This window comes from Gallus gallus, chromosome 33 (assembly GCF_016699485.2).
Source record: "Gallus gallus isolate bGalGal1 chromosome 33, bGalGal1.mat.broiler.GRCg7b, whole genome shotgun sequence".
In the NCBI taxonomy this organism is placed as follows: domain Eukaryota; kingdom Metazoa; phylum Chordata; class Aves; order Galliformes; family Phasianidae; genus Gallus; species Gallus gallus.
This window is the reverse complement of record NC_052564.1, coordinates 2,691,212-2,704,701: the sequence shown is the minus strand read 5'-3', so window position 1 is coordinate 2,704,701 and position 13,490 is coordinate 2,691,212. Positions and strand designations below refer to the sequence as shown.

The 13,490-nt window shown below is 49.9% G+C and overlaps 2 protein-coding genes and 1 pseudogene across 2 annotated transcripts; all 3 read left to right on the top strand.

Annotated features, from left to right (window-relative positions):
- The first annotated feature begins 2,969 nt into the window (after positions 1-2,969).
- Positions 2,970-3,941, top strand: LOC121108011 (olfactory receptor 14J1-like). The gene has a single exon (XM_040654667.1). It carries the CDS (start codon positions 2,985-2,987, stop codon positions 3,939-3,941), a length of 957 nt encoding a protein of 318 aa, XP_040510601.1. The 5' UTR covers positions 2,970-2,984.
- A 4,812-nt stretch (positions 3,942-8,753) lies between these two features.
- LOC121108010 (olfactory receptor 14A16-like) lies at positions 8,754-9,946 on the top strand. Its single transcript, XM_040654666.1, has one exon. The coding sequence runs from the start codon at positions 8,978-8,980 to the stop codon at positions 9,944-9,946; it is 969 nt and encodes a 322-aa protein (XP_040510600.1). The 5' UTR covers positions 8,754-8,977.
- Positions 9,947-12,047: 2,101 nt separating this feature from the next.
- On the top strand, positions 12,048-12,661 carry LOC121108009 (annotated as a pseudogene).
- Positions 12,662-13,490: the final 829 nt, after the last annotated feature.

The window sequence follows — 13,490 nt, the reverse complement described above, 5'->3', positions numbered from 1 at the left end:
CTGTTTGTCTCTCCTAACAGAGGATGTGCTCCAAACCCAGTCAGCTTGTGGGAACTTTCCAAAATCCACTCCAAGTTGCTGACATTTTTTTTTGTGTTGGAGGCACCACTCTGGATAGTGCCTTCCCTCCACCTTCCAGACATGGTTTCTTCATATAAAAAAGGAGGAGAGTAACTCTTTACATCATTTCTGAATAGTAGGTACAGCATGAATGGTAATAAACTAAAAGAGAGATTTACATTTGATGTTGCGAAGGCATTCCTGACATTTTGTAGATCATGATGTGAGGCGCAGGACAGGTGTGGAACAGGTAGCCCAGAGAAGTTGTGGCTGCCCCATCGCTGGAGATGTTCAAGATGTCACGTGTCCCAGGCATCCACATCTACTGTGTGACAGCCCTGACCACAGCAAGGGAGTTGGAATTAGATGGTCTATAAGGTCCTTCCAACCCAACTCATTCAAGGATTCTGTGGTTCCGGTCACTTTCTTCCAAGTTGAAATCCCTTTTTTTTTAGGCATTCCCTGATCACCTCCTCTTTTACTCAGGGCACATGTGCATTGAACCGACATTTCCCACCTGTCTCTGGCACCTAGGATTCCAAGAAGCCCAGGCCAACTGATTAACAGCAAGGGCAGGAAGGAAAGGAGTATCAGAGTCTTTTCCATGTCCTGTCTCACCAGGTTCCCTGCCTCATTCTTCTCTGGGCCCACATTCTCCCTAGCCTTCCTTTTGTAGCTTACATATTTCTACAAGCCCTTCTCGTCTGTGATATGCCTGGGCACATTCAATTGCAGTTGAACTCCAACATTCCTAAGCTCATCTCAGCAGGTACACTGAGCAAAGTCTCTGCATTGCTGCCAGGTGACCTCTTCTAGTCCGCTCCCTCTTTGTTTGTGCTTGACCAGGTCTACCGTTACCATCTGTCTGTGGAGAACATCTTCCACATGCTCTTCCTGATCAGGAAGCCAGGAACGGACACTGTTGGGCTCCTCTGTTGGCCATTTCCATTCACTCTGACCTGGCTGCTCTGCCATCCCCAGGCAGAATTCAGTGCACTTTCACAGAGGGCAGTCGCCCTTCCTTGTCTCCTCACACATCCATCATAAAGACTCTGTATCCCCCTTGTGCTTCAGTTCAGTTTTGGAAGCCATTAAACCATGTCCCCGTGGTCCAAACAAGACCTCAGGCCTGCAACTGTACAAACATTTCTAGCTCTGCATGTGCTGCTGTTCTCATTAGTGTAAGAACACATAAGAAAACACCCTAGTTGGAAAGTGTCATTGAACTTAGACTGGCAAGATAGCTCATCTTTGATTTTTGTATTCAGATGGTGGCATAAAGGCATAAGCTCCACTGTGGGGCTCAAGGTTGTCCAAGAAGCACGGGCACTCGTAGGGCATGGCTTTCCTGATGGCCTTGAGCTGCATTTGCAACTGCATGGACAACTGCCATGCACAGGGGAAGTCCACTCCTCCCTGTCCTTCTCCATGTGCCTTTTTTGTGACAGCAAACACTCTCTGGTACGACTAACCATATGTCTGGAATTGCTGACTGTCCGCTGGATATTTGGTGGTTAATTCAGAAGATTTCAAAGCATAGACATGATGCTGTTGTCTTTCAGGAGCTGTTGGCCATGGAGACCCAGGGACATCTCAGGGGAGATGAGTGGGAAGGATAAATATGTCATCCTCTGCTGCTGATCTGGGCTGGGCTCCTGGGGCACAGGGTACACCTACAAGTGGGCAGCACTGCAGTGAGACAGCTGTGCCCAGGAGCAGCTCTTCTGCACAGAACAGCAGGGCTGGGGGAATGTTCTGCAGATGACATGAAGATAGAAGAGAAAGGACAGAGAGATTACAGGATGTATGGGGTGTGAACAGCCTATGAGCTGACTGCAGGAGGACTGCTCACAGCTCTTGGCAAGGTAAGTCTTGCTGCAGGCAATGCAGCTGCTTTTATTGGGCGATCACTGAATTTGAGACAATCCATAGGAGATTGGCCTGAAGACATACCATTTTTGCTAATCATGGAGAAGGAACTGCTCCAGCTGAGGGCTTCCATGCTGCAGCGTCAGAGCACATCCCTGACAGCTGCCTGTCCCAGGACGGCTGCAGGCTGTGCAGCCGGGGGTGCAGCCGGGTGCCCAGGGCTGTGGTGCAGAGCAGGGTCCCTGCTGTGCCCCAGGGGCTGTGTGCCGGGGCAGGGACTCTGCCGCCTGCCAGGCTCAGCACTCAGCCTGCCCGGGGAGCTGCCCAGGGCGCTGCGGGGAGACGTGTGGGGGGAAGGAGCCCCCCAGCAGGGCAGGGCAGGGGCCTTCTGCTGCCACAGCTGCAGCCTGGGGCAGGGGGCTCACAGCTACACTGCACCACAAGGTGTTTCCAAGAGCACTTTGCAAGAGGAGGAAAAAGGCTGAGATTTTCCCTTTCCTATTCTGAGGGAAGTGAAATGGACTGGAGGCATAAATCTAAAATCGGCTGTCAACTTTGAACATATCTCAGAACCTACTGAATTGTACTTTAATCAATCACTTCTTTTGTATACAGTCACAAAGAATGTGCTTTCAGCCTCTCATTTCTCGAAGAATGGAACCAGTTGAAATGATTGCTGTTTTCTGCAGACATGAATAACACACTTATCCTACAAACAGGCAGCGTTATCCAACAGAAACTGAAGGACACAGAGGTTGGCACTGTGGGCTCTAAGAGCAGTTGGGGTAAAGAGATGAGACATGAAAGCAGATGAAAATATCCAGGGAGATGGGATAAGATTAGGAAATGAGAGGAAGGCAAAAGCTCCATAAGGTTCTTCTGCTTCTGGAATGCAGAACTTCATGAAAATAAATTCAAGTTATGGTAATAAAGGAATATTGTCCTAAGAGAATGAAAACATGTTAGAGTACAGTGGGATGAGTGATTCTGAGAATTGCGTTGTCTTGTCATTATCTTCTGCACCCTGAATAGGACTCCATGCCCAGGAACCGCGGATGCCCAACAGCAGTTCCATCAGCGAGTTCCTCCTCCTGGCGTTGGCAGACACGCGGCAGCTGCAGCTCCTGCACTTCTGGCTCTTGCTGGGCATCTACCTGGCTGCCCTCCTGGGCAACGGCCTCATCAGCACAGCCGTAGCCTGCGACCACCGCCTGCACACCCCCATGTACTTCTTCCTCCTCAACCTCGCCCTCCTCGACCTGGGCTGCATCTCCACCACTCTCCCCAAAGCCATGGCCAATGCCCTCTGGCACACCAGGCACATCTCCTACGCAGGATGTGCTGCACAGGTCTTTCTGTTTGCCTTTCTGATGTCAGCAGAATATTCCCTTCTCACCATCATGTCCTATGACCGCTACGTTGCCATCTGCAAGCCCCTGCACTACGGGACCCTGCTGGACAGCAGAGCTTGTGCCACCATGGCAGCAGCTGCCTGGGGCGCTGGGGTCCTTAATTCTCTGCTGCACACTGCCAATACATTTTCCCTGCCTCTCTGCCAAGGCAATGCTGTGGATCAGTTCTTCTGTGAAATCCCCCAGATCCTCAAGCTCTCCTGCTCAGATTCCTACCTGAGAGAAATTTGGCTTCTTGGGGTCAGTGCTTCTTTAGTATCTGCGTGTTTTGTTTTCATTGTTGTGTCCTATGTGCAGATCTTCAGGGCCGTGCTGAGGATGCCCTCTGAGCAGGGACGGCACAAAGCCTTCTCCACGTGCCTCCCTCACCTGGCCGTGGTCTCCCTGTTTCTCAGCACTGCCTTCTTTGCCAATCTGAGGCCCCCCTCTCTTTCCTCCCCATCCCTGGATCTGACGATGGCAGTTCTGTATTCGGTGGTGCCTCCAACCCTGAACCCCCTCATCTACAGCTTGAGGAACCAGGAGCTCAAGGATGCAGTGTGGAAAATTATATCGTGGACTCATTTCAGGGATAAACTACTCATCTGTCTCTGCAAATGATTCACAGTCTTCTCCATCATGGGCTTATTTGATGTTCCTTTCTGCTTATACTATTTATTTATTTTCACTAATACATACATTTTTATTTGCTGTTCATAGTTATGTTTGTGTGTGTAATAATCATTAGTGGTTATCATGTACCTATTCTTGTGTTTTATTCCTTCCACTTCTACTGAGGCATCACCCTGCTCTCTTTCTTCTGGAGCCCATATGAACTCTGGGTCAGTGCTGACTCTCCCACAGCCACTGTGTTCCATCTCTGTCTCTGCAGGCAAATGAGATGGCAGCAGGCACTGTGAAGCTGATATGGGCTGGACTAGCAAAAACTATCAAAATATTAGCCTATACATTGATAGCCAATATATTACTTTAGCAAAAGGAATCAGTGTGTGCTCATCCTATAACTTCCCAGTTTAGCTTCACTTGGTGTGTGAACAGCCCTGTCTTTATCAATGACCCTGTTTCACAGAAGCACTGAAATCACAACGGACTGCTTCTTTCTTTGCCTCCACCAGGTGCAAGGACTTGTTCTTGGGTTTGGTATAAACTGTTTGGAGTTAGAGTGCACCAAGATAGAAAGTTGCTGATTGTGGCAAAACAAGCAATGTAAATTTGCCAAAGTGGGGGAAAAGAGCTAAAAGGTGAGCCAGGTGGCACTGTGATGAAGAGGAAGATGAAATAAAGGGGAGGAAGTAGGTGTTGTGAGAAGGAGGATGTGTGGTGTCAGGGGCTGTGCTGGGGGCACACCTCTGTACCACTGCACGCATGCTGCCCCACACAGTGCCTGCACAGAGCTGCCAGGGGCTGCCTATGGGTTTGTGGGGTCGGGCTGTCCTGCAGGAGGGAAGGCACACGGAGACACCGTGCTGCAGGGCTGGGACCCCTAAAGCACCCTGGAACTCAGCGCTCAGCTGCGCTGTGCTCACCTTGCCTGGATCCCAGGTGCCCTCCATGCTGCTCTGTCACTGCCCCTCCTCAACAGGATGGGGGAGAAAACACTGTTAACCAATTCCTGGGTTGGCACAAAAAGCACTTTATTCCCTCCTTGCGTAAAACCCACTGACAACAAATTGTGTGTGTTAATGGCTGTGTATCAAATACAGGTTTCTCTGCACACTTGGGAACAGCTACTGAATTCAGCGTCTCTTTCACCTTAGTATATTAATTGAAACTACACCTAACCCACAACACATTTGACCAATATTTTGTATATTTTAATAGATTTCCAACACAGAAATCTGCCCACAGTCAGTTAGGATTTCACATCCCACTTATTCCTCACCTATATACTGTAATTGAAGTGATTTGTGATGTTTGCATTTCATCTTTGTTGTCTCACCTTCTGACCTATTTTCCTGATCCTTATCGATAACTTCCTAAATTGCCGCTGTGTACCAGTTAGTTATTCCTGTTCTTGCTGTCTGACCCCATCTGTTGTGTCACTGCAGCTCGGGTAATGATTCACTTCTGAATGCTTTGGTCACTGCTGAACTCCAGACCATTCCGATAGGAGCTCTCTGGATACTGAAGTGAAGGTTGCTAAGTTACAGAAACACACTTATCTACCAGGTGCCAGCTGTAAGCAAAGAAACAATCTAATAAACAATTATTTCCTTGTGTGTGGAATAAGAAGATGAATTTTACTCTAACACAACATTTGTCCATGAATTTACGGTGTTTTGTTTAGCTCAGTATTCATAGAATCATAGAATCGCAAAGGTTGGAAAAGACCCACAGGATCATCCAGTCCAACCATTCGCCCTTCACCAATGGTTCCCACTAAACCATATCCCTCAACTCAACATCGAAACGCTCTTTGAACACCACCAGGCTCGGTGACTCCACCACCTCTCTGGGCAGCCCATTCCAGTGCCTGACCACCCTTTCAGAGAAGTAGTATTTCCTAACGTCCAGCCTGAATCTTCCCTGGTGCAGCATGAAGCCATTCCCTCTAGTCCTATCACTAGTCACCCAAGAGAAGAGGCTGACCCCCAGCTCACTACAACCTCCCTTCAGGTAGTTATAGAGAGCAATAAGGTCTCCCCTGAGCCTCCTCTTCTCTAGACTGAACAATCCCAGCTCCTTCAGCCGCTCTTCGTAAGGTCTGTGCTCCAGACCCCTCACCAGCTTTGTTGCCCTCCTCCGGACACGCTCCAGGGCCACATTGTCTTTCTTACAGTGAGGGGCCCAAAACTGGACACAGTACTCGAGGTGTGGCCTCACCAGTGTCCCCTGAGTACAGGGGGACAATTACTTCCCTTTTCCTGCTGGTAACACTATTTCTGATACAAGGATACCATTGGCCTTCTTGGCCACCTGGGCACACTGCTGGCTCATGTTCAGTCTAGCATCAATCAACACCCCCAGGTCCATTTCCTCTACACAGTCTTCCAGCCACTCTGCCCCAAGCCTGTAGCGTTGCCTGGGGTTATTGCGGCCAAAGTGCAGGACCCGGCATTTGCTCTTGTTGAATCCCATCCCATTGGCTTCAGCCCAGCTATCCAACCTATCCAGATCCCTCTGTAAGGCCTCGCTACCCTCAGGCAGATCAACACTTCCAGCCAGCTTGGTGTCATCTGCAAACTTACTGAGGGTGCACTCAATGCCCTCATCCAGGTAATCAATAAAGATATTAAGCAGGACAGGCCCCAGCACCGACCCCTGGGGAGCACCACTCGTGACCGGTCGCCAGCTGGATTTAACTCCATTCACCACCACTCTCTGGGCCCGGCCCTCCAGCCAGTTCCTTACCCAGCCAAGGGTGTATCTGTCCAAGCCACGATCTGCCAGCTTCTGCACGAGAATACTGTGGGAGACAGTGTCAAAGGCTTTGCTGTAATCTAGGTAGACTACATCAACAGTCTTTGAGCTGTTTGTTGGGCTAGTGTGGGGCTCAGGGTTGTCCAAGCAGCACGGACACTCCTGGGGCATGGCTTTCCTGAAGGCCCTGTGCTGCTTTTGGAGCTACATTTGAGTGTGCTGGACAGTCCAGAGAACTGGCATGACACTAGGCTGCTTCTGACACCATTCACAGAAAACTGAGGTTCCATCAGTTGAAGAATAAGGATATGTGTTATTGCCTTGAACTCCAGAATATGCAGGAGGTGGAGAACAGAGAAAGATCTGGTTCTTCTTTCATGAGCTCAACCATTTAGTCAGCTGTATAATGCAGCATGCTCTATGGAAACAGGTGGAAAAAGGCAGCTTGAGGTGCACTAAACACAGGTGTCTGTTGTCGTTTAGGATGGCCATGAATACCTCTATCCCCTCTCTGGCCCTCGGCTGATGCTCAGGAAGGAGATGTCTAACTCTATTGGGATTTCACACACAGTTTACAAGCAGTATCTCACATCCAGGATCACCCCAGGCACCTTGGTTATCACTGAGTGTCTGCATGAACACTGGAGACCCCACCGAACACAGACCAAACATTCAGATGAGAGACTCACACACAGACACCATGCCTGCATTGCCTCAGCTGCATCACTGCCCTGCCCAGGGGAAGCCCACCGCTCCCTGTCCTGGTCTGTGCGCTCTTTTTGTTACAGCAAACCCTCTCTGATAGGATTAACCATACATCTGGAATTGGTCCATGTCCACTGATCATTTGGTGGTTAATACAGCAGATTTCAATGTACAGTCACAATGCTCTTGTCTTTCAGGAGCTGTTGGCCATGGAGACCCAGAGACATCTCAGGGGAAATGAGTAGGAAGGATAAAAATATCCTCTGCTGCTGAGCTGGGTCAGGCTCCTGGGTCTTGGGGCACTCCTACAAGTGGGCAGTGCCGCAGAGAGACAGCTGTGCCCAGGAGCAGCTCTTCTGTACAGCACAAAAGGGCTGGGGGCACGATCATCAGGAGATGGGGAGGAGAGAAGAAAGAGAGCTTACAGGCTGTGTGGCACAATAGCAGGCTGAGAGCTCACTGGAGGTGCATTTCTCACTATCCTTGACAAGGTAAGTCTTTTGTTCCAGGCAATGTATCTTCTTTTCCTGTAGGGATCACTAACTCTGGGACATCCCATTACATATTTGGCTGAAGGGGCTCCATGTTTCTTTACTGCAGAGAAAGACCTGTTCCAGCTGAGGGCTTCTGTGCTGCAGTGTCAAAACACAGCCCTGAGGGCTGCATGTCCCAGGACGGCTGCAGGCTGTGCAGCCGGGGGTGCAGCTGGGTGCCCAGGGCTGTGGTGCAGAGCAGGGTCCCTGCTGTGCCCCAGGGGCTGTGTGCCGGGGCAGGGACTCTGCCGCCTGCCAGGCTCAGCACTCAGCCTGCCCGGGGAGCTGCCCAGGGCGCTGCAGGGAGACGTGTGGGGGGAAGGAGCCCCCCAGCAGGGCAGGGGCCTTCTGCTGCCACAGATGCTGCCTGGGGCAGGGGGATCACAGCTACACTGAACCCTACAATGTTTCCAAGAGCACTTTGCAAGAGGAGAGACAAGGCAGGGATTTTCTATTTACTGTTCTTAAGGAAGGGGAAGGAGTTGGAGGCAGAAATCTGAAAGGAGCTGTCAAGTATGATCACAGCTCTGAGACTCCTGAATTGCACCTCTCTCAATCTGCTGCTATATGAGCAATCTCCTCATGTGCTATCAGCCTCTCCTATCCCAAAAGACAGCAACAGATGAGATAATCATCCTTATTTTTTTGTTTGTTTGTTTTTTCTGCTGACGTGAACATGGAACTACCCTGCAAACAGCCAGCTTTCCCTAAGAGACATTGAAGTGCACAGCTTTAGGAATGGGCACCCTGAGTGCAGACAGGGTAAAGATATGAGACATGGAAACAGCTCCTATGAGGAAAATATCCAGGAGGCTGGGATATGATTAGGAAATGAGAGGAAGGCTAAAGCTCCTTCAGCTTCTACTTCTTATAGAATCATGAACCTCATGAAGTTAAATTCAAGTGATGGAACTAAATGAACACTGTCCTAAAAGAAAAATGTCTTTATGAAATGGTGGGATGAGTGTCACTGAGAATGGTCTTGTCTTGTCATTATCTCCTGCACCCTGAACAGGACTCCATGCCCAGGAACCACAGATGCCCAACAGCAGCTCCATCAGCGAGTTCCTCCTCCTGGCGTTGGCAGACACGCGGCAGCTGCAGCTCCTGCACTTCTGGCTCTTGCTGGGCATCTACCTGGCTGCCCTCCTGGGCAACGGCCTCATCAGCACAGCCGTAGCCTGCGACCACCGCCTGCACACCCCCATGTACTTCTTCCTCCTCAACCTCGCCCTCCTCGACCTGGGCTGCATCTCCACCACTCTCCCCAAAGCCATGGCCAACGCCCTCTGGGACACCAGGGTCATCTCCTATGCAGGATGTGCTGCACAGGTCTTCTTCTTTGTCTTCTTCCTCTCAGCAGAATATTGCCTTCTCACCATCATGTCCTATGACCGCTACGTTGCCATCTGCAAGCCCCTGCACTACGGGACCCTGCTGGGCAGCAGAGCTTGTGCCACCATGGCAGCAGCTGCCTGGGGCATTGGATTCTTTAATTCACTGCTTCACACTGCCAGTACATTTTCCCTGCCTCTCTGCCAAGGCAATGCTGTGGATCAGTTCTTCTGTGAAATCCCCCACATCCTCAAGCTCTCCTGCTCAAAATCCTTCAAATCCTACCTCAGGGAAGTTGGGTTTCTCCTTTTTAGTGTCTGTTTAGCCTTAGTGTTTTTTGTCTTCATTGTTGTGTCCTATGTGCAGATCTTCAGGGCTGTGCTGAGGATGCCCTCTGAGCAGGGACGGCACAAAGCCTTCTCCACGTGCCTCCCTCACCTGGCCGTGGTCTCCCTGTTTCTCAGCACTGGCTCTTTTGCCCAAATGAAGCCCTTCTCCAACTCCTCCCCATTCCTGGATCTGATGGTGTCATTTCTGTATTCTGTTCTCCCTCCAACGCTGAACCCTATAATCTACAGCATGAGGAACAAGGAGGTCAAGAATGCCCTCAGCAAAGTGTTGCAAAATATGCACTATTTCAGCTTCAATAAAGTGTGCATCTGCCTCACATGATTCCCAGTGATGGTTCTGTATACTTTATGTATGTTTGATTTTGTGTGTGTGTGTGTAAGTGTGATGCCGTAATCTGTAAAAATGCTGCAGTCTATTCCACTTCTTCTTAGCCTTCCACTTTCTGTTTTCTCACACCAAGAGCTCATGTAAACATGGAACCAGGCTCCCTGAATAAGTTAAGAGATACTTAAAAAGCTTTCAGATTGTACTTTTCCTTTGGTCTTCTCTCTTCCTGCCTCATCTGGATGTGGGGGAGGTACAGCCACGGACATTACATCTGATGTTTGGAAGGCATTCCTTACATTTCTGAGATCTTGATGTGAGGCACGGTACAGGTGTGGAACAGGTAGCCCAGAGAAGTTGTGGCTGCCCCATCCCTGCAGATGTTGATGATGTCAAGGGCCCCAGGCATCCAGATGTACCGGCTGACAGCTCTGCCCACAGCAAGGTAGTTGGAACTGGATGGAACTGGTATTTATGGTCCTTCCAACCCAATCTGCTCAAGGATTCTGTGATTCCTGTCACTCTCTTCCAACTCAGGATCTTGTTTGCTTAGGCATTCCCTGATCGTCTCCTCTATCACCAAGGGCACATCAGCCTTGCACCAACATTTCCCTTCTGTCTCTGGCACCTCGGATTCCAAGAAGCCCAGTCCAACTAATAAACGGTGAGGTCAGGAAGGAAAGGAGTATCAGAGACTTTTCTATGTCCTGTCTCACCAGGTTCCCTGCCCCATTCTACTGTGGCCCACATTCTCCCCAGCCTTCCTTTTGCAGCCTACATCTTTCTTACAGCATTCCCCACAGGTACCCAGCAGAGTACCTCTCCCCATTGGTTCCTCTATGGCTTGGGTAAGGAAACTGCCATATGTCCCCTCCAGGGATCTTCTGGATGGTGTATGCCCTGCTGTGCTGTCCCTGCAGCAGATACTAGAGTGAAAAGGGCCCAAAATGTGGACAAGGGACTGGCAACATGAGGCTCCAATCTGTCTGGAGAGGGCACCTTCCACTTGATCTTCCTGATCAGGAAGCCAGGAACAGACACTGTTGGGCTCCTCTGTTGGCCATTTCCTTTCTCTCTGACCTGGCTGCTCTGCCATCCGCAGGCAGAGCTCAGTGCACCCTCACAGAGGGCAGTCGCCCTTCCTTGTCTCCTCGCCCATTCATCATAAAGACTCACTATCCCTTTTGTGTTTCAGTCCAGTTCTGGTAGCCATTTAACCATGTCCCTGTGGTCCAAACAAGTGCTCAGGCTTGCTACCGTACGGAAATTTCTAGTTCAGCATGTTTTGGTTTTCTCATTAGTGTAAAAACACATAAGAAACCACCCTAATGGAGAAGCACCATTGGATTTAGCCTGGCTGGATAGCTCATTTACGATATTTGTATTCAGAAGGTGGTAAATAGACATTAGATCCATTGTGGGACTCAGGCTTGTCCAAGCAGCATGGACACTCTTAAGGCATGGCTTTCCTGAAGGCCCTATGCTGCATTTGGAGCTGCATGTGAGTGTGCTGGACAGCCCAGGGAACTGGCATGACACTCGGCTGCTTCTGATGCCATTCATGTAAGAGCCCACTAAAACTGAGGTTTCATCAGTTGAATAAACATGTGTGTTAGCTTTGTAGTGCCTTGAGGTCCAGAATATGCAGCTGTTGAAGAAGAGAAAAAGATTTGGCTCTGCTTTCATGAGCTCATCCATTTAGTCAGCTGCATAACTCTGCATACTCTATGGAGACAAGTGAAAAATGCACACTTGAGCAGCCCAAATGCAGGGGTCTGTTGTCATTTAGGATGGCCAAGAATACCTCTATCTCCTCTCTGGCCCTCAGCTGATGCTCAGGAAGGAGGTGTCTATCACAGGAATTTCCCACACACTTTACATGCACCAGCATACATCCAGATGCACCGATGGCACCTTGGTCACCACCCAGGGTCTGTGTGTGAGCAACTGACTCCCTGCTGAAGGACCAAGGACTCCGAGCAGGAGCTCACATGCAGGCAACTCCTTGTGCACACCAGAACTGAACCAGAGGAATCCCAGCTCCTGTGGGTCCGTGGGGAGCTGAATCCCATTTCAGCCCCAGGGTTTCCATCTAGGGATGAGATGCCTGCAATTGCCTCAGTTGGATAACTGCCCTGCTCTCCTGGGCAGCAGAGCTTGTGCCACCATGGCAGCAGCTGCCTGGGGCACCGGGGTTCTCTATTCCCTGATGCAAACTGCCAATACATTTTCACTGCCACTCTGCCAAGGCATTGCCATCAACCACTCTGCCAAGGCATTGCCATCAACTGGTTCTTCTGTGAAATCCCCCAGATCCTCAAGCTCTCCTGCTCTGTTTCTTACCTCAGGGAATTTCTAATCATCATATTTAGTACCTTAATATTTTTTTGGATGTTTTTCTTTCATTCTATTCTCTTATGTGCAGGTTTTCAGGGCTGTGCTGATGATGGCCTCTGAGCAGGAAGGGCACAAAGCCTTCTCCACATGCCTCCCTCACCTGGCCGTGGTTTCCCTGTTTGTCACCACTTGCATGTTTGCCTACCCTACCTGAAGCCCCCTTCCATCCCCTCCCCATCCTTGGACCTGGTGGTGGCAGTGTTATACACGGTGGTACCTCCAGTAATGAGCCCCGTGATCTACAGCATGAGGAACCAGGAGATCAAGCAAGCTCTCAGGACACTGTTTGGAGACATATTGCTTCGGCATCAGTAAAATGGAAAACTCAGACTGCCTTTATTTCATCTTTTTTGCCCTCACTCCCTCTTTGTTGTTCCTATGGTAATTCTAATTCCAGTGAACCAATACTGTTCATCACATTTCTTCTTTGTTTTCTACCTTTGTCTTCTGGGTGGCAATCCTAATGGACAAGAGTAATCTGGCTCTTTGAATCGATAAAGAAATCATCAGAATATCATTGATCTCAGCTCCCACCTCCCCTGGATCCCAGAGAGCAGCCCTGCACACAGGAGGGGTGCAGGAACCAAGAGCCCAACTGCCACACGGAGCTGCAGCCCTGCTGTCTGTGGGGCTGCCCCTCTCTGACTGGTGGCTACTCCCTCTCTGCTTCTTTTCAGCTGTGCTGCTGCTGCTTTCCTGGAGCCACGGCCATGGGCAGCAGCAGGACGGGGTCTTTTCAGTGCTGCTCTCTTTGCAGCACCACGCTGTTCTCCTTTCTCCTTGCAGTTGTGTCAGCCCTCAGGTCCTGCGTTACATAGCAGACCATGGAGAAACACTTTGCCTGAGGTGTGCCTGGAATTGTCTCAAAGGCTTGGAAGAGCATTGCCATGTCAACAGACGGAAGCCTGGAGACTTGGGGGAGGAGAATCTTGTGAAAAATGAGATGGCCTTGCTCTGTCCAAAACATTCTGATTGTGCTATAAGAGGTTCTGACTGCAAACTTGTTTTTGATGGACCTGTTTATTGCCAACTCACTCTCAGCCCTGGATGGCACACCTGTACATCTATGTGAGAAACATGCTCATGATCAACAGTTTCTAATCAGGCCAAGATCTCTGTGAAGAGAAGTTTATTCATTACTGCA

Bases quoted from the DNA above. Each gene is read 5' to 3' on its own strand.
- LOC121108011 (XM_040654667.1), top strand. From the start codon at position 2,985: ATGCCCAACAGCAGTTCCATCAGCGAGTTCCTCCTCCTGGCGTTGGCA.
- LOC121108010 (XM_040654666.1), top strand. From the start codon at position 8,978: ATGCCCAACAGCAGCTCCATCAGCGAGTTCCTCCTCCTGGCGTTGGCA.